The sequence below is a fragment of the Gymnodraco acuticeps genome, unplaced genomic scaffold, assembly GCF_902827175.1.
Source record: "Gymnodraco acuticeps unplaced genomic scaffold, fGymAcu1.1, whole genome shotgun sequence".
NCBI lineage: Eukaryota > Metazoa > Chordata > Actinopteri > Perciformes > Bathydraconidae > Gymnodraco > Gymnodraco acuticeps.
Window position 1 is genome coordinate 1680475 of NW_022990235.1, and position 23474 is coordinate 1703948.

At 39.9% G+C, this 23474-nt stretch overlaps 2 protein-coding genes across 3 annotated transcripts; one reads left to right on the forward strand and one right to left on the reverse strand.

The window, feature by feature from the left end:
• Positions 1-685: 685 nt before the first annotated feature.
• Positions 686-7293, reverse strand: abhd14b (abhydrolase domain containing 14B). Of its 2 annotated transcripts, none has more exons than XM_034219030.1 (4): positions 3829-3933; positions 3502-3716; positions 2841-3082; positions 686-1811 (listed from the first exon to the last, which is right to left on the reverse strand). In XM_034219030.1, exons 2-4 carry the CDS (start codon positions 3713-3715, stop codon positions 1632-1634), a joined length of 636 nt encoding a protein of 211 aa, XP_034074921.1. In that variant the 5' UTR covers position 3716; positions 3829-3933; the 3' UTR covers positions 686-1631. The 2 variants fall into 2 exon arrangements, with proteins under 2 accessions (XP_034074921.1, XP_034074920.1); XM_034219029.1 differs by lacking the exon at positions 3829-3933 and adding an exon at positions 7128-7293 and having other exon boundaries at positions 688-1811.
• Positions 5725-23264, forward strand: mst1 (macrophage stimulating 1). The gene is made up of 18 exons (XM_034219028.1): positions 5725-7656; positions 8746-8890; positions 9617-9732; positions 9816-9930; positions 10734-10870; positions 11385-11505; positions 11684-11802; positions 13951-14125; positions 15047-15177; positions 15771-15873; positions 16269-16405; positions 16523-16555; positions 16655-16769; positions 18175-18252; positions 18521-18667; positions 18750-18856; positions 19163-19302; positions 21750-23264. The coding sequence occupies exons 1-18, from the start codon at positions 7608-7610 to the stop codon at positions 21909-21911; spliced, it is 2130 nt and encodes a 709-aa protein (XP_034074919.1). The 5' UTR covers positions 5725-7607; the 3' UTR covers positions 21912-23264.
• The last annotated feature ends 210 nt before the right edge of the window (positions 23265-23474 follow it).

The following is a 23474-nucleotide window of genomic DNA, read 5'->3' on the forward strand; positions in this document are numbered from 1 at the left end:
TACGATTTAAGATAAAAGCAATAATTGTGGCTTGATATTGAGTAAGAACATGTTTTTATGAACCACACACCTTCCGGTCTTCCACGACCCGACCGGAGAAAAAGACGTGCTGCAGGCACGAAACACATTACCAGTAGAAATACATTGCTTTTAAAATCGTGCTGTGCAACACGAAAAAAGGGGGAAATCGTGTTGGTGAACACGAATCAATAGATTAAAAATCGTGTTGGTGAACACGAAATGCCATGAGACTGGGTTGTATTAGCCTAGCAGACGTCAGAATCGTCACTTCCTGTACTGACAGTGGAGGTGTCCTGAGAGTGGAGGTCTGCACCGGAACTGTCCTGAGAGTGGAGGTCTGCAGGCAGACCCCTCTCCTCCTCCAACACACACAAACGCACACATGACCCAGAGCCATAATACAATATTCTATCTATAGCTCATGGCGCTGACATGACCAATAGAGTGGCAAAGTCCTTCCCGTTCCGGGGGACCTCCATGGGACCTTATTTTGGAAAAATCAGGTATTGAAGTCAATGGAGAGAGAAAGATTATCTTTTGATCCCGTTTGAATTGTGCCACGAATTACACATAGCCTATGATGTTTGTCAATTTAAAAGATAATTTTGTAAGTCAAAAAAATAAAAATGTGTCAAACTGTGAAGTAACACATTTTTTTGTGTGAAGCGCTCAATGAACTACAACTGTGGTCTTGCATACGTCACCAACACCAAGATGGCCGTCACGTTGGCACATTTCACCTCTTTCTTTCAGAATGAAGTGAAAAGTATTAAAATAGGTGAAAATCACTACAAGTCTGGCCATGTTGAGAACTGTACATACACAAATGGGGAGTTAGTCGGTTCCGTAAGAGCCAGCATGCGGGACCGGCTTAACAAGGTTTTGGTGAGTAACATGAGTGTAATGTGTAACGTTAATGTACGCGAGTCTGGGATTTGTAGTCTTTCTAGTTGCGTATTTTTCATAGTCTTATATTTCAACAGTTTTAAGACAAACTGACTTTTTTGACATGGAAATTATTTTTTAAGATTGACAAACATCATATGTGTAATTCATGGCACAATTCAAACGGGATCGAAAGATACGTTTTCTCTCTCCATTGACTTCAATACATACTTTTTCAGAAATAAGGTCCCATGGGGCGGAAGTAGATGGGCGTGACTTCGCCACTCTGAGGGCATGAGTTCAGTTTGTGCACAAATGGAAGGCTGACAGGCAGGTAGGCCATCCAGTTATTTTAGCCGGGCCGGCTAAAATAATGATTGGTCGTGCTTTTTACAGTATTACGGCTTCCACAGATGAATTTTTTTAATGGATTTTTTGTCAAAGCACTTAAAGATATTCATTGCTATCGGGATGTTAAGAGCATTCCAAGGAATATAACAAAAAGTGTATCTCGAGCCGGTTTCTCAAACTTACCTACCTTTAACTCTGGGCTAAAAAGTGAATAAGCATATTTCATTCTTGGCACTATTTAAAAACTCTAAATCAGGTTGTGCAAGACGTCTGTGGCCTACATTTCTGATTAATTCATATCGAGGAATATTTGTGTGGCTCCTAAGTTAATGTGTGATTGTTGAGCTTCTCTCCAATGAAGCACAGCAAGGGGTTCACAGCGTCTTCAGGAAGTCGGTGAGAGCTTTGTGCCAAGTGTCCGGGTCGTCCAAGTAACAGGGATGACCCGCCTCTTTCATCACCACCACGCTGTGATTGGCTAGGTTCCTCAGGTTGCTTAGAGACACTTCTCCAAGCTGAGCATCCTGGTCCCCGTAAACGATCAGTGATGGGACCTGAAGGAGAGATGGGACACAAAACTTGGGTGGTAAATACTTCTAAAATGTCCATAGTCCTGTTTGTTTTTTGTAAGCCCCTTGCTAATAGGATTTTGTAGATGTCCTCTATTTTACCTCAACCACTGTTTAAACCACCAGAATACTTTATATGAAGTGTTTGTCAAATGGTCGTACAGCTTGGAAAAAAAAGTACCTCTTTATGAAACAAGCTTCGTCATTTTAGGGTTTCATCTCTCTATTTTCGGGTTTGCTGCGCTGAGTAAGCCTTTGTCCTATCTTATTTTGGGATGTGTGCTAATGATCCATGTTCCATCGATTAGATAAAAAACAACTTTTACCTCCTGATAACGTCTGTCATCAGATTTAAAATGTCAAGCTTCAGAAAAGTTTAAACGATAACTTTAATAATGTTTCAAATAGCCATTTTGTTAACAATTTGCATTTCAGACTTTAAACCAGGATAACCCTAAAAGTAAACGTACTCATTGTACAGAAATGGTATAACTGTGCTGTAATTACTGATGCCTTGATGTTTTTGTAAAGTTGAAGTAATGTCTCTCCCTGCTGAAGTCATCCTGTAAAGTTACTTTTTACATTTCACTACTTGCTTTTAATAATTTTGTTTAACAGTTTTTAATGCTTTTGATATCAACATCTCACTCACATGATATCATGTCACTGCATTAAGTAGCCATGATGCTCTCACTCTTTTTGCATTTACTCAGGCATGTTCGTCATTGCAGGGGAACTACTTTTGAGTAACTAATACGTCTCCTTCATGGATAATGCCGCTTCACTTGGTTTGCCATCTAAGAAATTGAATTTTGTAATAGTTGAGAGCTGGATGAAAGACAGTGTGAAAGTCACATGATATCTGCTCCTTTCATGGTCGCATGTAAAAGGGAAGAAGGTTGTGCTGGAAAACGGGGTTGACATTCACGGTTGCTCAAGTTAAGAGGAAAGGAGTTTTTTTTAAAGGAAGGAAACTTCAAAGGAATCTAAATAATAACCTCACACACACTGTACCTTTACACTCTGGTACTGCTCTGCTGTGAATTTGTCGGTGCAGATGGGAGCCACGGGGACGTAGGCTCGGATCAGAGCCTGGTGCTGTATGAGGAAAGGCAGGGAGTACATCCCGCTGAGCGAAGGGCTGATCACCACCGCCGGGCTGAGGCTCAGCTGCTCACACACCTCTCTCAGGAACCCTGCAGGGGCCAATTCTCCAACCGCTGCCGGGGCCTCGGCTGACTTAGAGCGGCCCAGTCCTGCGAACAGAGAGGGAGGAAGCAGACTAAAGGCGTGAGAGAAGAAGGCCAGGTTTCACATTTATTTGGTACTAGAAGATTTTGTGTAAAGGTTTTTAAACTGATAGATGTGGAGGCAGAGACATGAGGCACAGATACTACATGAGGATAAAGGGTACAGGTGCATTTTGAAAACACACTCAATTTAGGAATTGGAACAATATTTATGTCTGGGTTTAGAAAACATCTTACATCCACTTTTTAGATGAACCTTGGCATTTAGTCTAGTCAATAAGGTTTAGTTTTAGCTGAAGTTTTCAATTATCCTATTATGATTTTTTAACACCATTTTATTTTTTTACAGAATTATTCAAAATTGTGATCATTTAAGTTTATTTTTATTTGAGTGTTAAACTGAGGGAGAATCCTGATAGACTGACCTGGCAGGTCGATGGCGATCGCGCGGCAGCCTGCTCTGGCCAGAGTCTCCAGAGTGCCGATGTTGAGCCAGTTCTCTGAAGAGAAACGGATGCCGTGAAGGAGTAAAACTGACATCCTCACTTCCCCTGCGGCAGGTTCACTCTGTCTGTAGAAGAGCGGCGCTTTGCAGCTCTCCACCTGTACACTCCCCTCTGTCATCCTCACAGCTGACATCCTGAAGAGAAAAGCAGCAGAAAACCATCGGTTCACCTCAAGCTGGTAGGCTGGTATTATTATAGTGTGGTAAAGCAAAAGTACATAGGAATTAGCATCACAAAATACTCAACTTTTTCTCTTGCGGGTTTACCACAAGATGAGTTCCTTTTATTATTTTCTGCTTTTTAAACACATTTGCTCTACAGTACAGGTTAGCTCTGAGTGTTAGCGAGGATTGCTAATGTAAACAAAGACGAGATTACGTCCAAAACACGTCAGACATTGTTTCTGATAGCCCATTTCTGTGGGTCCGCCGCCAATTTGACGTCATATCGGCAGCAAATCTGGGGGTGTTTCTCAATGTCGAGGAAGGCTCCTCCAGAGCCACTATTTCAAGGATGCTACGACATCGAGTCCCGCCGAAGGACTGTTCCAATGTCCAGGATCCTTGGAATTCTACCGAGGCCGGCGTCCTTCGTTGCGGGACATTTCGAGGCTGCACATGTGTATCCTCCGCGGTCTTAAAATCCCCACAATGCTTTGCACACGGACCAATTTCCCAAATATTTGGCGGAAAATGTAAGGCGGGGCCTCTCATATGACTCACACCTGTTAGCCTGTTCCGACCATTCTTCGTTTTCCGAGGCCAGGAAGGATTCTTGCCTCGCTTCTGAAGGACCTGACTCGGATGACATGTCCTACCAAGGAAGCGTCCTCGACATTGAGAAACACCCTGGGTGGAACAGGCTAACAGGTGTGCAGGTGTGCATCATATGCGAGGCCCCCGCTTTAATGGAGCACGATTTCCGCCAAAGATTTGGAAATTGGTCCGTGCGCAAAGCATTGTGGGGATTTTTGAGACCGCGGAGGATACACTGTGCAGCCTCGAAATTTCTCGCTATGAAGGACGCCGGGCTCGGTAGAATTCCAGGGAGCCTGGACATTGGAACAATCCTTCGGTGGGACTCGATGACGTAGCATCCTTGAAATAGGGGCTCTGGAGCATCCTTCCTTGACATCTAGAAACACCCACTGTATCCGCTCGTTGTAAGCCCCCAGGAAGTGCGCCGGACTCTGAGGAAAAATATTCGTTGTGGCCAAACGGCGGTACTACACTTCCGTAACAGTCGCTGGGCCCGGAAATACTTTTTCCCATTGGGGAAGAGACGTCTGTAAATCGTTGGATAATTTTTTTTTTATCTAGACTATGAAAAAATACGCAACTAGAAAGACTACAAATCCCAGAGTCGCGTAAGTGATGTCATTAACGTTACACATTACACTCGTGTTACTCACCGAAACCTTGTAAAGCCGGTCCCGCATGCTGGCTCTTACGGAACCGACTAACTCCCCTTGTTCGTATATACAGCTCTCAACATGCCCAGGCTTGTAGTGATTTTCACCTCTTTTAATACTTTTCACTTTATCCTGAAAGAAAGAGGTGAAATGTGCTAACGTGACGGCCATCTTGGTGTTGGTGACGTGTGCGAGAACAGAGATGTAATTCATTGAGCGTTTCACACTGAAAAATGTGTTACTTCACAGTTTTACGACACATTTTAATTTTTTTGACTTGCAAAATGATCTTTTAAATTGACAAACATCATAGGCTATGTGTAATTCGTGGCACAATTCAAACGGGATCGAAAGATAATCTTTCTCTCTCCATTGACTTGGATTTTTTTTTTTCCCAAATAAGGTCCCATGGAGGTCCACCGGAAGGTGAGGGACTTCGCCTCTCTATTATGAACGCGGATCTAACCCACGGGACCGCGACGCCCGGCACGTTCATGTGATGTGTTCAGTACTACATGAGTTTTACCTTTACCCATGGATTCACAATAAGAACGGATTATATGATTATATTAATACATTCGTGACGTTTCGCTCTCTCAAAAGTTGGGCAATTTTGTCTTCGTGCGCCAATGAGCAACTCTCATAGGAATTAACGAGGCCCCGCCTCCCACACTGTATCCAGTTCTTATTATACATCCATGGTTGTACCCCCGTTTTTAAAAGATTTGGGTACGGAGCAAAAGAGAAAAGGGTTTTATTTTCTGACGCTATGTGAGTTCCCCGACGCACTGGGGACACATATTTATGTATAAAAGACATCAAATAGTGCATTTTGCATGATAGGTCCCCTTTAAATAGAAATTGAATTATTTATTATACTAATAGGAGTTGGGGAAATATTTTCCAAGGCCCATAGCTTTGACCCATCAGTTCATACTGTCCTGACTGAGCACAGGCACCTGTAACCTTGGCTGCTGTGCTCTCAGTGTTTTGTCTCCCTGTTCCTGCCTGTTGGCGTCAGCTGATTATGATCTTGTTATGCACAATGTTGATTATTCTCTCTGAACTAGCTAAATACGTGGGTCTGGGGTAGAGTTCTTCAGAATTGATTGTGGCATCTCAACTGTGTGGTCAACTCGTGGCCCGTGACATGTCTTGTGAATTCTCCGGCCGAAGCTCCAAATAAACCGTCAATGTTTGCCATCAAAGCTCCAGTGTACCTAAAGTGAAGAAACTTGATAAATAACTAAATTGCAGTACATACAGCCAAGTCTTTTTTTATAAAAAAAAGTATCAGGAGGTAGGCTATCCAGTGGTGTAAAGTAGCCTAACTAAATACATTTACTCAAGTACTGTACTTAAGTACAATTTTGAGGTACTTGTACTTGAGTATTTCCATTGTATGCTACTTTGTAATTTTACTCCACTACAGTTATGTAATACCTTTAGTTACTTTGCAGGTTAGGATTTATGATTTTAACTTTAATTACCACTTAAATAAGATTTATAGTTACACCTGGATTAAATTCACAATATACCCTGCAGTATACGAAATATTTAAAACTACCTGCTCCTTTACATGCTTTGATAAACACTTAATGCATCACTTATTATAATCTCATATTATATCATTCTGAAAAGGGCCAATCTGAATGAGTACATTTTGATGCTAATACTTTTTTACTTGAGTAACATTTCGATTGCAGGACTTTTACTTGTAACAGAGCATTCCTTCACCCTGGTACTTTTACTCAAGTAGCCTACAAGATCTTAGTAATTATTTCACCTCTGGAGGTAGCCGAAGACATTAACACACAATGTTAATTCCGATTTCACAACAACACTTTTTCTGGCACAGTTTCAACCAGACATGTTATGTTGCTCCACAAACATGTTAGGACTGCAGCGTTTTGCACGGTGTTGCTGTTCATTTGTCCACACTCCCTAGGCGTTGAAGTGCTGGGCTTTCATTTTGTTTTTCACTGCAGCCAACTCGCGTCCAGTTCTGTGTTAAGACTAAAATCAGAGTTTGTGGCCAGCTTTCAGGTTAAACGACCAAAATCCACATTAGATCATTCGATGTATAATATCGCTCTGTGCACTTCATCACAAACACGATGAGAACATGTGTTACCTGACAGCCTGTAGTGATGAATCGATGATAAAAGTAAAGCAAGACAGTCAAGTCATGAAGTCAGCTTCACCAAAGAGTTTCATTTTATTTCCCGGAACACAGGATAAAAAAACTCTGACGTCTAGCGTTTGTAAAGAGAATAGCTTTTTTTCTGACTAACTTCAAAACTAATTGTGCTAAAGATGTGGTTTAATCTCCTGTAACAATGTGCCAAAGTGCATATGATGAAAAATAGACCCTGGCTGTGCCACTCCATTAATGATTGACACGCAGTATTGATTGCCTGTGTTTTGGGGATTAGAGCCTCTGTTTGAATAAGGGCTCGGGTGGGTGTCAGGGTTGTATGCTTTCTGCGTTTTCTGCTGTTTTCTGGGGATTTTCTTTTGGTCATTATCAGATCGACCGGTGATCGGACTTCAGAGATCCCAGTCTGACTTCTAGCCCGCTAAATCTGTTGTTCCCGTCCAAAGACCTGAAACAATGAAACTGTTTCTGCACTTTATTCTGGTGACAGTCGCACCGGCCATTGGTAAGACTGTTTTATAATCATAAATGTCTTTGTTAAATTATCTTTGTTGTTATGATAGTGCTAAATATTTGGTGTTATTAGACTGTATTTGGATTTGTGATTCAGAGTAATGCCCTGTTTGGTTACTGTCTGTGTAGTTAGAAATAATTGAGCCTACAGCACAAATAAAAAATAGTAAGTTACTGGGAGTTGAATCTTTTGGAGTGTTTGATGAAGTGTTTGATTAGAAGTATCAGTACCACACTCTGAAAGGCTCAAATACAAAAAAGTAATGAATTCAAAGTATTTGTTATCTGCAGAATGTGCTTAAAGTATCAAAAGAAAAAGTAGGCTATTCATTTGTTTCCTCTCAGTGCTTTACTAAACATTATGTTACTGCTGCATTAATGTTGTATTGACTATTAACTGCTGTTGATATTTAAGTTGTATGTCTTGTTGGGTGATTTATTATACAAACTAATCAATCATATTCTATAAATCATCCTTTTTGTGGTGTCGCTGACCTGTAAGAACCACAGATCTCTACAAGCTTTGTGACGATGCATTACATTTTTTATTTATTTAGCTGATCAAGTATTACATATGAGAATATCTCAAGTAACACCCCAGCCTTCAGTTTATCTAAGGTAGCATAAATAAATACTCAAGTAATGTATACATATTTAAATACTTACAGCTACATTTCCTCCCTAGACAGTTATTTAATTATATATTTATGGATCAGGATACGATGAAGAGTAAGTGTGTTTATTAAGGAATGTGTAAACTAAAAAGATCAAATAAAAATCCCCAAAACACCTCAAAATATTTTTAATGTAACCTTTTTCAGAGTACTAGGATTATGCTGTTATACATGTTCTGCATTACTTGTGATAGCAGTAGATGTTGTGGTGGTGGTCTGGTTCAGGAACCAGGTGTACTGAGTTGCTGTTTGAAGCTTTTTCTGGTGTCAGCGTCTTGGTCCAAAGGTTATATGTGTGCAGGCTCGTGCCCAAATGTTGCAGTTGGTACCAGAGAGCACCACCACTAAACAGACAGATGCCGTCATGCCAGGCACATTAGGTTTTATTCCTCTGTTCTCATAAACAGCCTACCGCAGTCCACTGAATGACTTCCAGCGCTCTGAGGGCAGAGAGCTCGTCCCCACCTCCTGGAACTCAGCTCAGATGTTGCTGTTAGCGGTCCTGAACCTGGAGGACTGCGCCACTCGCTGCTCACAGTCTCTGGACTGCAGGTACCCAGCCTTTACTCTGATACAGCATCACTAGACAACAGTTCCTCCAGACCAAAGTGTCCAATAAGATTTATACTGTAAAAAGACACCTATCTCTAAACCAAAGGTAATCTTCTGGTCTATTTCAACCTTCATTTTGAAGTTGTAATCCTATCAGAGATGATGCAGGTTATCAACAAACAGTTCAGATTGATCATCCAAACTTTTAAACTGTGAGGTCTGACGTGTAGTTGCTCCTTCAAGCATGTCTCAAGATCAATTTATTATCGCTGACAGAAATGATGGCCACTGTGAACTCTTTGTTATAAAAAACCTGAATTCTGTCCAGGAGAATTGTAGATACTTGACGAATTGATTAGCCAATCCACAGAAATATAATATCCAACACAATTTGAAAATTGATTGAACATTGAATTGAATACTTTTGGAATTTGAACTGACAAAACAGGATAGTAAAAGACATCCCCATGAACTTTTAGAGACTTGGATGAGCAATTTGTATTCTCCTTTTGACATCATATAAACCAAATGAAAACAATCCAGAAAATACTGAATGAAAAAGAATATTAATTGACAATGAAATAATGCTAAATTGCAGCCTTAGTTGTTATGTTGTGTTAACGATCCTTAAAGGAAACTGATTCAAACTAACCCTTTCATCAGTATGCCTTCCTGTAGGTTAGTATCCAATAACGTTTTGACATGAAAACATCCCTTTAACACCAGAGCGTTCAACTACGAGACCCGTCCGACTGTCTCCTGTAAACATCTGCCCTGGGTGGAGGATGGGAGCAACGCTGAGGTGAAGAGGAACGTAAACTGTGACCTCTACGAGAAGAAAGGTGAGACTCATTGTGTGATAACACAGACATCACTGCGAGTGGTCAATTCTGGAGGGGATTCATTGTTGTTTTTTATTATGCAGTCTATGTCAGAAAGTGCATCGTGGGTAAAGGAGAAGACTACAGAGGGAAAGTCTTCACCACGAGAGGTGGGCTCAAATGCCAACAGTGGTGGTCCAAGTTCCCTCACGATCACAGGTGAGACCGTGTTAATCTCTTTAGAGGCTCATGCAGTGTATCAGGCATCAGATTAAAGTGAAAGAAAGATTATGGGGTTAGACAGCTGATATTCAGATAACTTACATATTTGAAAATGCTTTTACACATAAGCCTCCAATTTAATAGATCCTTTACCTACAGGCAATCTGAACAGGAAGTGTTTTATGGCCAAACTGTTGAATGCCTCCAACTCATGGTGTTTTTAACAACCCAAAATATCAGGAAGCAAAGATGGCCACAGTACAGGACAGAAGATAGTTTGTTGGCGTTTAGGGGTTTAGCTTTTATAGACTTAAGATTTTGACAAAATAGTAAATGTGACAGCTTTATTTAAAGTTTCAATCAATATTATATAACATATTTGTGTTTAAACAGTTGATTTAAATGGCTGTGATGTAAAAGGGGGTCACTGACTGATGCCAACCCATCGCCACCTTCCAGACTAATTTGAGTTTTTCTGGCCTATTTTCTAAACTCTCATGAACCTTGTTTTTTAAAGGAGGTGGCAGGAGTTTTTCCAGATGTGTCAGTAATTGTTGTATTATAGCTTGTGGTTAATTGTAATTTGTCATCTAAAACAGGAAACTGTGTATAAAGAGGCTCCAACTCCCACGCTATTTATGTAATGTGGATGTAAACACCTGTGATTAAAGCTGAGAGTCGACGCTTTAACCTGTTGCATTGCAAATCCAATGACAGGTTTAAAAGGGCTCTTTAAATAAATATGAGACGGTGTGATCAAACAGTCTGTCGCTCACTGTATATTTCTCTGCTGGTCTCAGGTGGACTCCCACAGCTACCAACGGTCTGGAGCTGGCCTTTTGCAGGAATCCAGACGGGGATCGGATCGGCCCGTGGTGCTACACCACCGACCCTGAGCGCCGCTATGAGAGCTGCAACATCCCCCAGTGTAAAGATGGTACATCCCATACAAGTCGTAACAAGTGCTGTGTGATGTAAAAAAAAAATGGTATCAATACTTTTAAAGCAACAAACAAGCTACATAATTTTGGTACAAATCATAGGTAAAACAGAGAATGAACACATAGTAGTTCACTCAATAATTTGAGTTTTTAAAGAAATAATTGCGAATATAAATATTTAGATAGAGTTTAAAGCAAGTCTATTTGCCGCAAAAGAACTTGAAAACTCACTCAAATGAATTTAAACCGAAGACAATTCTTGTTTTGTTGGAAACCTTTACTCCCCTTTTTCACTGAAATTGTTACTTTGGTAAGAGAAGGTTATAATTACCAAGTGAACAAATTGAAATCCATTTCCTTGTGGCTTTTACAAAACAAAAATTACATCACCTTCTTTTGGTGGAATTATTTGGGCGTAATCGGATATGTAAAATAAAATGTGTGTATTTATTTAGTTTGCTTCCTGCTTCCCTCCTGATGTTGAAGCTGTGTTTGTGGTTTTGTTTGTAGAGGTATGTATCACATGTAACGGAGAGGACTACAGAGGACAGGTGGATCACACTGTGAGCGGCAGAGAGTGCCAGAGATGGGACCAGCAGTACCCGCACCAACACATCTACCAGCCTGAAAAGTAATTCACTACACAATCAAATGTACTCATCATGTAAAGTGATGTTTAAGTCCTTTTCAAGATTCAAGATTCAAAGGTTTTATTGTCATATGCACATAGCTACTACAGTGTAGAAATGGCAATGAAATTCTTCTGAACTATTTCCTTATTGTGGACATCATAAATTACGTTTTTTCAGATATCCAGATAAGAGTTTAGATGACAACTACTGCCGTAACCCGGACGCCTCCCCCGTGCCGTGGTGCTACACCACCGACACCGAGACGGAGCGGGAGAACTGTGAGATCAGCAAGTGCAGTAAGACGTGGCTTCTTTATCAGAATACCTTTATTAGTCCCCCTAATAGTACATAGTCTATATATAACGCTATAAACAATATCCAGGGTAATATTAAAGATTGAACAGTTAGATAATTTGTCAGTAGATGACAAATAATCAGCCACTTTTGTGTAAAATGCCAAACATTTCCAGCTTCTCAGCAGTAGAGATCCTCTCCTGTGAAAGTAAACTGAACATGTATACCTATTTAATTTAATAGGTAGTGGTTGGACCAAGTTTCACATATGTGCCTTGGATTCTGGGAAATAAAACAGGAAGTGTACACTTTTTAGTTTACAGTTTGTAGACCAAAGTGTTCATTAATTTAAAAAAATACCTTGTACTCTTTACTACCATAAGTTTTCTCCAGACAGTCTATCTTTTTCTTTTCTATTTTGTTTTTGCCATTAGTTCCCTCGGACACAATCCAAGGAGACATGAGCTAAATGAAGTTGTTTCTTGCGGCATTAGGAGACACAGTGGAGTTAGAGTGCCTCATTAAGTTGCTGTAATTACATTTAGAGAAATCACCTTTTTGGTGTTTGTGCAAATTACACAGTGGGCTCAATAACTCTTTAAGAGTAAGTGCGACTAACATTTGCACATTTTTTGTCTGTGATTCTGAACCTGCATGGTCTCACAAGGTTTCAGGTTAATTACAATGTTTATTTAATTATTTTGTTTGTTATTGTACAGCTTGTTTTTATGTCATTGAGTTTCTACAAGCTTTTACTGAAGTATAATTTACATTTCTATGATGGGAGAGGTAGTAGTTCAATTATTTACCAAAAATACATACAAACAACATTTAAAGGTAGCTATGATAAGAGTTATAAGGTATTGTGTACTTAACGTGAATTGAATAATGTGGTATTTTTACATTCAAATGTATGTTTTTAAGGCTTTTCCTCTGATTCTAAATATTTAGCTTGTGTTCAATATAATAAATAAAACAGCACGGCAGACTCAAATGCTGACCCTTTATCTTCAGAAGATATTTAAATAAACAAACCCAAACAGGGCATCTGTGTTTTTTCCAGAATTTCAACACAAGTTGTGCAAGATGACACTGGCAGAATTGGCATTTCCCCTCAATGCAGAAATCTCTGGGTCCAAACATCGATAAGATACCGCCATCTAGTGGCGCAGGCAGTGTTGAGTCAGATTACAAAACAATACTCAAAATAAATTCCCTTCATCGTCATAGATTAACAAGAACATACATACAAAATATCACATGGTTTCATTTTCAATTTTGGTGTAATTATAAGATTAATAACTATATTATAAATTCAACCTTTTAGTTTTTTTCAGTTATTCTGTCCAGGACAAACGAAACACAATCAAAATAACAAATGAGAAATTCTCGTATTAATTTTGGCAATTCAGCTCAATGGTTACAGTGCATACCGTTCAAACCAAATTCCCCAAGGTTAAAGGTCCTCTATTATACTGTTTTTCATGAATATATTATAGGTCTCAGATATATACAAACATGTCTCTGAAGTGTTTGGCTCGAAATACCCAACAGATCATTCATTGTAGCATCCCATAATCCCCTCTGTTTCAGCCCTGTTTCAAAAGTGCTGATTCTCTGTCTGTTACTTTAGATGAAAAATAAGGAGCCACTCCCCATGCCCCTCTGAGAGATGATTGGTTTAAAAAAAAAAACACACAGTGGTGCTCTTGGAGGAGATTCAGGTGATAAGGTGGAGGGGGGGGTTACCTTGGTTGGTGATTGGCTAATGGTTACACAAGTCAACAAATCGTTATGACATCATAAAGTGGCCAAAATCTGATCAGCTCATTTTCAGACAGGTTTTTATAGAAATGGATCAGGACAAAAAGTGAGCGAATCTTTTTTCCTGAAACTTTCAGAATCTCTTTACACAGAGGGGACACATGTTTATGTATAAAAGACATGAAAAAGTGGATTTTGCATAATAGGTGACCTTTGAATTCCAGCTTTTTGACCTTGTTGCATGTCACACCTCTCACTCTCTGTTTAATTTCAATACAATACAGGGGCATACAAATCATTATGCTCAGAGGGACCATATTAACTAGCATCACCTCTGTGTTGTCACTCATCTTTATTCCCTCTTCAACTTGCTGTTGCTCTCTCAGCTGAGGTGCGGGTAGATAAGCGCCCACGCTCCAGCTCCACAACAAACTGTTTCCGTGGCCGCGGGGAAGATTACCGTGGCAGAGTGAACGAGACGACCTCAGGGATCCCCTGCCAGCGGTGGGATGCCCAGCACCCTCATGAGCATCCCTTCTACCCCAACACCTACGAATGCAAGTAAGTACAACTCACAGCGTGATGGAGGAAAAAATAAGAAGTTGATCGTTTCTGAAATACTTTGGGGTTATTTTCTGCACTAATGGACTTTTAGTTTGCTCGACACATGAATATTAATGTCAAGATGTCCTTTCTGTGAAGTTTCTTGCGATCTTATTTCTCTGGTGACAGTTGACAGTTGATGATAAATGGTCAGCATTTCCAGATTAAGGAGCGGGTCGCACTCTGACTGGCAAAATGGATGTGAAATGAATATTAAGCTTATTTGTAATGTGGTAATCCTTCATCATGCCTAAATCGATTATGATCATTTCAATCATCCATTTTATCAAAAATAGATTTTTGGATGAAAGTATTTTATTAGATTTTAATCACAATATTAAACAGGCAGAGAATATACAGTAGATTATGTCTTGGTGACATTCTCATTGTAATGCCTTTATATTTTTAATAGAGAATTGTTTTGCTTTTTGTTCTTTTTTTTATTGTTCTTTTTATTGTTAGCTGCAAGAAAGTATATGTGGCCTTTAGACAATCTATGATGTATTGTGCTTTTAATAATGTGTTTCTTTTATACAACAACATGTCTTCTACAGAGAGTTCAGTACCTTCCAGCAAGCCATGTACCAATAAATGCCTTAAAGGCAAATTAACAGACTGTTAAAAGGTGTTTTATTGTAACAGAAAAGTCATAATTTAAATTTGGTTGGTCTCAGGACAGGACCAGCATGGACATTTTGACTTTATGTTTTTCCATGCTTCAATTGTAAGCATAACAATTTGAAAGGGGTAGTTTATTGTCTGTTTGTAGTTGTTTGTTTTTAAAGTAATTATGTGAAAAACTGTGTTGTGTGTAGGTTGTTAAATAAAAGAATAAAAACCAAACCAATTTAACCTGACTGAGTGAGACATCTCCTGCAGGGGTTTGGAGGAGAACTACTGTCGTAACCCAGATGGGTCGGAGGCTCCCTGGTGCTTCACATCTGTGCCTGAGATGAGGACTGCTCTCTGCCTACAGATCAAACGCTGCGCAGACGACATAGAGGCTGAAGGTACTCTTCATTATTAGCTTTTTGTCAACTGCAATGGATAAATATGTAGTAAGCAACTAGAGAGATGAGTCAAAGTTCCCTCCAGTGCAACTCCAAGAAACGTTTTGGACCAGCAGTCACAGTTTCTATCTCTATGGTTTACTTTATAAAACTACAAATTGATAATTTCATAAGGTTGCATCAAAGTCTAATTCATGTCAATTCAGTGCTGGCACATTTAAGCTTATCACTTCTGTACCGTACACTATCTTTCCATTTACCATTATCATGTTATCGTCCATTATGGCAACGGGGGCTGCTCCTCCGTAGAAGTTACATCAACTGAAAAAATACCGTTCTGGTGGGGAAATGCAGAATCCTTGATTTATTTGATTGTTTGGAATATAGATTCGAAAAAACATCGATACAATTTATGTACATTATACCCATCAAGAGGATAATTAATATACAAATAGTATAGAAATGGCGGCTAAGGCCCTTCATGAGAATGGGGAGTTTCAGTGTTGTTTACATTATTTTTGTACTTTTATATAGCTTTCACTGAGCTATACATTATCATGGCCCTGTCATTTCAATTGTATTTTTTTTTACAGATTGCTACCATGGAAATGGAAAAAACTACAGAGGCATGGTCCGCAAAACTCGTAAGGGGATCACCTGCCAGAAATGGAACATCAACACACCTCATCAGACAAAGTACGATGATCATTCAAAATGAGAGATGAGTTCTGCTCCTCGTTTTTTATAAAGCTATGTTCTGAAATCCAAATGTCAAAATAATTCTAAGCTTAGTTGAGTATTCACATTAGAAAAGTGAATTACTACACACAAATTACCCTCCACACAGACAGGATGGAGACAAAAATATACACTTTTTGGTGTGCTCCCTTTTTTTCCATGCAATGCACAGAAATTTGGGGAGCTTGGGATCAGCTCAGAAAAATGTATTCTAATAGTATATTTTGATGAAACAGCTTAATGGACAAGAATAAAGGTAACATGTGTGGCAAAAACGTTTTCATTGTTTAGTTGTCTGTGGCATTTTATTGTTGAGTTTACAGTTTAGTAAAATAATTTAGTACATTTTCCAGGATTAACCAAAGCACGCATCCCGAGGCCAACCTGACGGAGAACTACTGTTGTAACCCGGATGGGGACCAGCATGGACCGTGGTGCTACACCACCGACCCCAAAACTGAGTTTGACTACTGTGCCATCAAACATTGTGGTACATAACTGTATATATATATATATGTATCTGGTACTTTGTGATGACAGTTCATCCAGAGCTTTTGTTTTCTTACTTTAAAAGTTGATCTGCTTCTTGTTTTGTTTTTCCAAACAGCTGGGGAGAAAGTGTCCATGACTGAACCAGTAGGTTAGTATCTGAATGAATAGTAAGCAACATGTCGATGTTGACAACAAGTTTTCTTGTGTCTCTTAATAATTGTTTTCACATACTGTTTTGTGAACGCAGAGAAAGTGGAGTTCAGTGAGTGTGGAAAGAGAGATGACCGTGCGAAGATGTCGAGGCTGCGCATTGTGAATGGGATTCCTGGGAACTCTCCATGGACAGTGAGCCTGAGGGACAGGTGAGTCTGAGAGCCCGTTTACACGAGGACGAAACGGGTTGTATCCGCATAGTTTCTCTTGCGTAGGCTATAGCCCTTTCGTTTACACGAGGCCGTAACAAAACGATAGAAACGGACCCCGCAAACGATAACGGGTCCCAAGGTGGATAGATTTTGCAAACTAAACGCTCTGGGGGGTCAAACGGATCCGTCTGTACACCTCTATGCAGGTTGCAACAGTCTCACGGCATTTCGTGTTATAGTCACAAAATTAATTTATTGATTCATGTTCATTTTTTTCGTGTCACACAGAACGATTTTAAAAGCAATCTAAATAATAACAAATTAGAAGGAAAAACACATTTAAAAAAATACAGATTTCAGTATTCTGACACAGAACGATTTTAGAAGCAATGTATTTATATTGGTAGTATGTTTCGTGCCTGCATCAATTAATAACAAATTAGAAGGAAAAAAATATGACAAAAAATACAGATTTCAGTATTCTGAGGCTCTTTGCCCCATTTATTTTCCTCGCGGATGGCAAAAGAACTCCGACATTAAACAATTGAAAATAAAAGGGATAGGGATAGGCTTAGGGTAAGATATCGAGTAAGAAACTGTTTTTATGAACCACACAGCTTCTGGTATTCCAAGACCCGACCGGACAAAACGACGTGGTGCAGGCACGAAACATAGCCTACTACCAATAGAAATACATTGCTTTGCGAAAATCGTGTCGGTGAACACGAATCAATAGATTAAATGAATTTCGTGACGATAACACGAAATGCCGTGAGACTGGGTTGTACCATAGGGTTGTACTCGTGGTTGTAGGCTACTATACGATCATTTTCTGATAACTATGAAATAGCCCCGCCTCCCTCTCCCCACGTCTCCTGCTCAGAGATCAGCTGCTGGGCTGTCGGAAGAGGGGGAGGAAAAGAGAGGCTCCGTTTATTATTCATATATTGTTATAGTCGCTTAGAGTCCCCTAACCCCTTGGAAGAGGCGGAGAGGTGGGTGTTTTTCATCTGCTGGTGGACTACCGGAGAGATTTACAGCAGGAGCACACGCCGTCCACCGCGGAGAATAAACAGAAGGGCAACCATGGCAACCATGTCTTCTTCGCTGCTTTTGGTGTGTTTTGTGGTGGCAGCAGCGCCACTTACAGTCCCGGCATATGTACTACAGCGTTTCCAGCGGGTCGAGCGGTCTCGTGTGAATGGACCATAGACTGTATATATAAAGGAACGGATACTTTAAATGAACCGAATGCGTGTGAACGGAAGACTTTTTTGAAAACGCATACGGTGCGTAAACGCAAACGTCCCGGTGTAAATGGGGTCTGAGAGCTGATGGCCATGAACACGTGAAATGCACTCGCCTGTGTTGTGTGTGTGACCTCTGACCCTCTTGTGTGCAGGAAAGGAAACCATTTCTGTGGAGGATCCCTGGTTAACCCCAGATGGGTGATCAGCACCAAGCAGTGTTTCTCCTCCTGGTAAACTTTAATTTGTTTAAGGTTCTTGGCGCACAGCAGGGTGTCTGTCTGCATTGTCATTGATAACATATTCACATTTACTTTGAAGCCTTGCTGTGCCTAAGTACAGCCTTACAGAGCTAAGAGCAAGACTAGTGTTGTTTAAAATGAGTGTTACTTGGAAGAGCAGTATTAAACAGCTTGAGGTCCTCTTACAGACTATGAGATATGTCCGGATAAAACATGAAATAAAAAGACTCGTAATGATCCTCTCTGCATGTGTTCACAGCTACGTGGACCTGCCCGGGTACTCGGCAAGGATGGGAACTCTGTTTCGTGATCCACAAGCAGAAGAGCCCGGCATGCAAACCATCCCGCTGACAAAGATCGTCTGCGGACCCTCGGAGTCTCAGCTGGTCATGCTACAACTGGAATAGTGTGTACTGTCAAGTGCCCCCAGCATGCTCTCTCTCATACACACCAATAATTTCCCTGTGCCTCTCTCTTTCTTCCTCTAGTCCGGCCCAGATTAATGAGCGAATCTCTCAGATCTGCCTCCCTCCTGAGCGCTACATTGTAGCTGAGGGGACGCCATGTGAGATCGCAGGATGGGGTGAGACGAGAGGCAAGTATAATCCTTTGGAAATTATTAATTTAACACTGAATTAGCAACACGCTGCGCTTCATGCAACTACAATATGCTTCAATTTCAGTAATTGATAATTGATGACTTCCTTAGAACAAGCATCTTGCGTCTGCCCTTGAAGTAATGTTGCATCTCAATGAGAGCGCTATTCAGAACAGTGAGCAACAGATGGCGTTGCTATTTGCAGAAACATTCAACATCTGTCCACCTTCCTTTGCTATTTTCTCCATCTTTAAACACATCGGCTGCTGCTAAATCATTCCTCTGTCTCGTTGTTGTTTCAAGGGACTGGAGATGAGACTGTCCTCAATGTGGCCCACATACCAGTTCTGAGTAACAAGGAATGCAACAAATACTTCAGAGGTCGTGTTCGTGAGAACGAGATGTGCACGAGCTCTTTCCAGGGCGGGGTGGGCGCCTGCGAGGTAAGAGTCTTTGAAGAGAGTGCACAGCATCTAAGCTTTATTGTCCTTTTTGAATTTTTGCATTTCGACAGTGTTGGGGATAACTTGCAACATATAAAAAACTTTAAAAAGATAACAAATAAATGTTTCACTTAATTAAAGTCACCAATCAAAATGTTGATTACAAATGGATTACATCTATGCAATATATTTTTGGCAAAAGTTAATTAAAGGCGGGGTAGGTAATTTTGGAGAAACCGGCTCGAGTGCTCTAGAATTTGAAAATACACAGCCGGAAAAAATCTGCCACTTCCTTACAGAGCCCCTCCTCCAACACACACATGACCAATAGAGAGGCGAAGTCCCTCCCCATCCGGGGGACCTCCATGGGACCTTATTTTGGAAAAATCATGTATTGAAGTCAATGGAGAGAGAAAGATTATCTTTTGATCCCGTTTGAATTGTGCAACGAATTACACATATGATGTTTGTCAATTTAAAAGATAATTTTGTAAGTCAAAAAAATTAAAATGTGCCGTAAAACTGTGAAGTAACACATTTTTTTGTGTGAAGCGCTCAATGAACTACAACTCTGGTCTTGCATACGTCACCAACACTAAGATGGCCGTCACGTTAGCACATTTCACCTCTTTCTTTCAGAATGAAGCGAAAAGTATTAAAAGAGGTGAAAATCACTACAAGTCTGGCCATGTTGAGAACTGTACATACACAAACGGGGAGTTAGTCGGTTCCAGCATGCGGGACCGGCTTTACAAGGTGTCGGTGAGTAACACGAGTGTAATGTTTAACGTTAATGTCAGCTAGCTAAATTCACTTACGCAACTCTGGGATTTGTAGTCTTTCTAGTTGCGTATTTTTCTTAGTCTTATATTTCAACAGTTTTGAGAGAAACTGCGACTTTTTTGACATGGAAATAATTTTTTAAGATTGACAAACATCATATGTGTAATTCGTGGCACAATTCAAACGGGATCGAAAGATAATCTTTCTCTCCCCATTGACTTCAATACATACTTTTTCAGAAATAAGGTCCCATGGGGTGGAAGTAGATGGGCATGACTTCGCCACTCAATGAGGGCACGAGGTTTGTGCACAGATGGAAGGCTGACAGGCAGGTAGGCCATCCAGTTATTCGACCCGGGCCGGCTAAAATTATTGGTCGTGCTTTTTACAGTACTACGGCTTCCACAGATGACGATATTCATTGCTATCGGGATGTTAAGAGCATTCCATGGAATATAACAAAAAGTGTATCTCGAGCCGGTTTCTCAAACTTACCTACCCCACCTTTAAGTATTGTGAGGTTTTCACAATACGGTTTGAATGTAGTTTTTTCAGTTTTATTGTCAAGTTCAAGATATGTGTTTAAAAAGTTATGAAAAGTAATCAAATGTAATAAGTTGCATTTTGTTGAATACGTAATTAAAATAGAGACATTTATTTTTACATTGTCTTAACAAAAGATAACCATGACGCATAAAAACAACCATTAACTGCAGTGTGCATTCAAGGAATATGTCAAACATTTAAAAATACAATCACAGGCTTTCTTGTCGAGAGTTCGATGAGACGCTATCATGCCTTAATGCTCATTATGTTGCTAGAGCAAGTAGCCAGTGAGCATATCCTGTCTGAGCTAGCTATTGTACTGTCGCATACAGTAAACTACATTAAGTTTTCAACTTATGTTTGTACGTTATGCTAAATATTTCTCTGAGCGATGGAGTTCATTTGGGAGCGTTGCAGAAAGCCTCTCAGGTTGTCTGCTTGTTACTGTTATAATACAGCACATGTGCACTTCAGTTAGCAATGTTACGCTTCACTCACATCATCATCATCCTTTAATGTTACTTGACAGCATTATTGTGAGTGTTTGCTAGCTTCTTCTAAAAGGACAACGAAAGAGAATGCAGAATTTAAAATAATGAGAATGCAGTTTTTCTCAGATAAAATGATGCACATCATATATAATATAATTATAATAATGTTTTTTTTCTTTCATTGTTTGCCTGTGAACCTGTTGTTAGGTTTGCTTTTTTTTGCTCAGCCAAGCTGGATTTTTCCAGTTTCATGCCACTAAAATAAGCTAACTGGCAACTGGAGGTTAGTTTCAACCTTTCATCTCACTCCTGGAAACAAAGCTAATTAGCATATTTCTCAAAAGTCAAACATTTTAATGAGCAAAAATAACACCATTAAGCTCAGAGAATTAAAACTTTAAATACAGATGGTAAAGAAAATTAGTTTGATGATGAAATTATCTACAAGTGCTCTTAAACAGCATACAGCTATTTATATGTTCCTATAAATCAAACACATTCACCAATTGGACAATGGAAGTGCACTGGACAAGATGTGACTGCAAGATGTTTCCAACCTCAGCAGTGACAGTCAGTCATAACATAGACAAATAATGACGGCGGAGTGTTGTTCCTGTGTTTCTGCAGAGAGACTACGGCGGACCTCTGGCGTGTCAGAACAGCGACTGCTGGGTACTGGAGGGAGTGATCATCCCCATGAGGCGCTGCGGACACCCAGGGCAGCCCAACATCTTCATCCGAGTGTCTGTCTACGTGGACTGGATCAAGAAGGTCATGGAGATGGCTTAGAGACAGAGACTGCCGTTTAACAGGAACTGATCAAATCAACTGGCAAATACCAAACAGACCAGTTAGTCACTTTGCCACATGAAAACAATCTTTTCAGCTGTCTCTTTTACATACAAAAATGTTAATTATACAATAAGATTCATAGTCAGATTTTATTTTACGATTAATACAATTACTACATGATAGAGACTATGTGAAATTATATTTAGTCTATATATCTGCCAGATTAACCTACCAAAATAATTTATGTTTCCAAAACATAATTACATATGCTGAGATACAAAAAAATGCAGAGAATCATAACATTTACATTTATTACAAATCTTCACATTACATGAGGTCCTTCTGTTTATATATTGCATTTAACTATATTTCAGTTGTAAGCAGATACAAGGGCATTTTTAGCTGTCAAGTATTTGGCAACAATGATAACTTCTCCTATAATTGTATATTATTACAATGTTTTAAAAACCTTTTCATTATGTGTCCCTACAGCAGGCCCCACTTAAGAGTGCCCACAAGAAGAGTTATAGTTTTTTCACAAACACATAATTAAACACTGCTTACGGCTACTTTATAGTGCACTGAAATGAATGTCAATTTTTAACTAATTGTAGCCCCTCCGGTTCAGAGCAGAATAACTGAGAGTAAGTAACTCCTAACTAACATCCCCTGGAAATGCACCCTTCACCACAAAACTGTCTGCCTCCCCTCCTCTCAGTGGCAGTGAATGGAGCTCCGAAATACCTCCTTTGCCCCCAGCCTCTAAAGAAATCCCTCCTCTGCCTGTCTTTTGATGCCTGCCCCCACCTCTAAAGACATGCCTTTGTGCCTTATGCAGAACTGTATGCGCTGCACATTCTTTCTAGTTCTATAGGAGGATTTTTGTAACCCGGTCCTGATGAGCCCACGGAATTCAGCTTAAATAAACCTCAAGATCAGAGTCCGACCGAATCTCAGACACACCAGCCTGCAGAGGGCCACTGAACTCACACAACTCCTCACTCATGCAAACCCTCCCCCCTCGATCTGTCTTGTACATTTTCACACCAACATTGTTCAATCCAAAGATACTGACATTTTATCTTTTGCAGAACTAATAGCCGTATAGAGTAGAAGATGTTCCCTTTCACTAAAAATGGACAATTATCATCCTGCTGGACACAGCGTCTGGAAATGGCGGGTTGACAGTTATGATTTCAGCGTCATTCTGGCGTTTTCATTTAGTAATAATTATAGTGGATGACTAATCAAATTCATATATGACTACCAGTTCTCACCAACTGTTAAAGCTTAATGCTTCTGGGAAACCTGAATACATTTTTAATAAATGCTGCCACAGAAATATTCAAATAGTTTCTTTGTAATTTGTCTCATGCATCCTTTGTTATCTGAATGAGATAACTTTTTGTATCTTTTAATTCAACATTTTGATGTGAGTTTTTCAAAATACAACTTCATATTTCAGAGGATATGAATTTCTGAGGTACATAATGAAACTGACACTTTCTGGCGTTCAGATGCAGCCCTGTGCTCCATCTTTGTAACCTAAAGCTTTATATT

What these genes read in the sequence shown, in the direction of transcription:
- abhd14b (XM_034219030.1), bottom strand. Translation starts at nt 3,715, where the DNA reads ATGTCAGCTGTGAGGATGACAGAGGGGAGTGTACAGGTGGAGAGCTGC. An exon ending in GATCGCCATCGACCTGCCAG is followed by an intron (nt 3,083 to 3,501) that starts GTCAGTCTATCA and finishes CTCTGTTCGCAG; the next exon opens with GACTGGGCCGCTCTAAGTCA. An exon ending in AGCAGTACCAGAGTGTAAAG is followed by an intron (nt 1,812 to 2,840) that starts GTACAGTGTGTG and finishes TCTCTCCTTCAG; the next exon opens with GTCCCATCACTGATCGTTTA.
- mst1 (XM_034219028.1), top strand. Translation starts at nt 7,608, where the DNA reads ATGAAACTGTTTCTGCACTTTATTCTGGTGACAGTCGCACCGGCCATT. An exon ending in TGACCTCTACGAGAAGAAAG is followed by an intron (nt 9,733 to 9,815) that starts GTGAGACTCATT and finishes TTTATTATGCAG; the next exon opens with TCTATGTCAGAAAGTGCATC. An exon ending in AAGTTCCCTCACGATCACAG is followed by an intron (nt 9,931 to 10,733) that starts GTGAGACCGTGT and finishes TGCTGGTCTCAG; the next exon opens with GTGGACTCCCACAGCTACCA.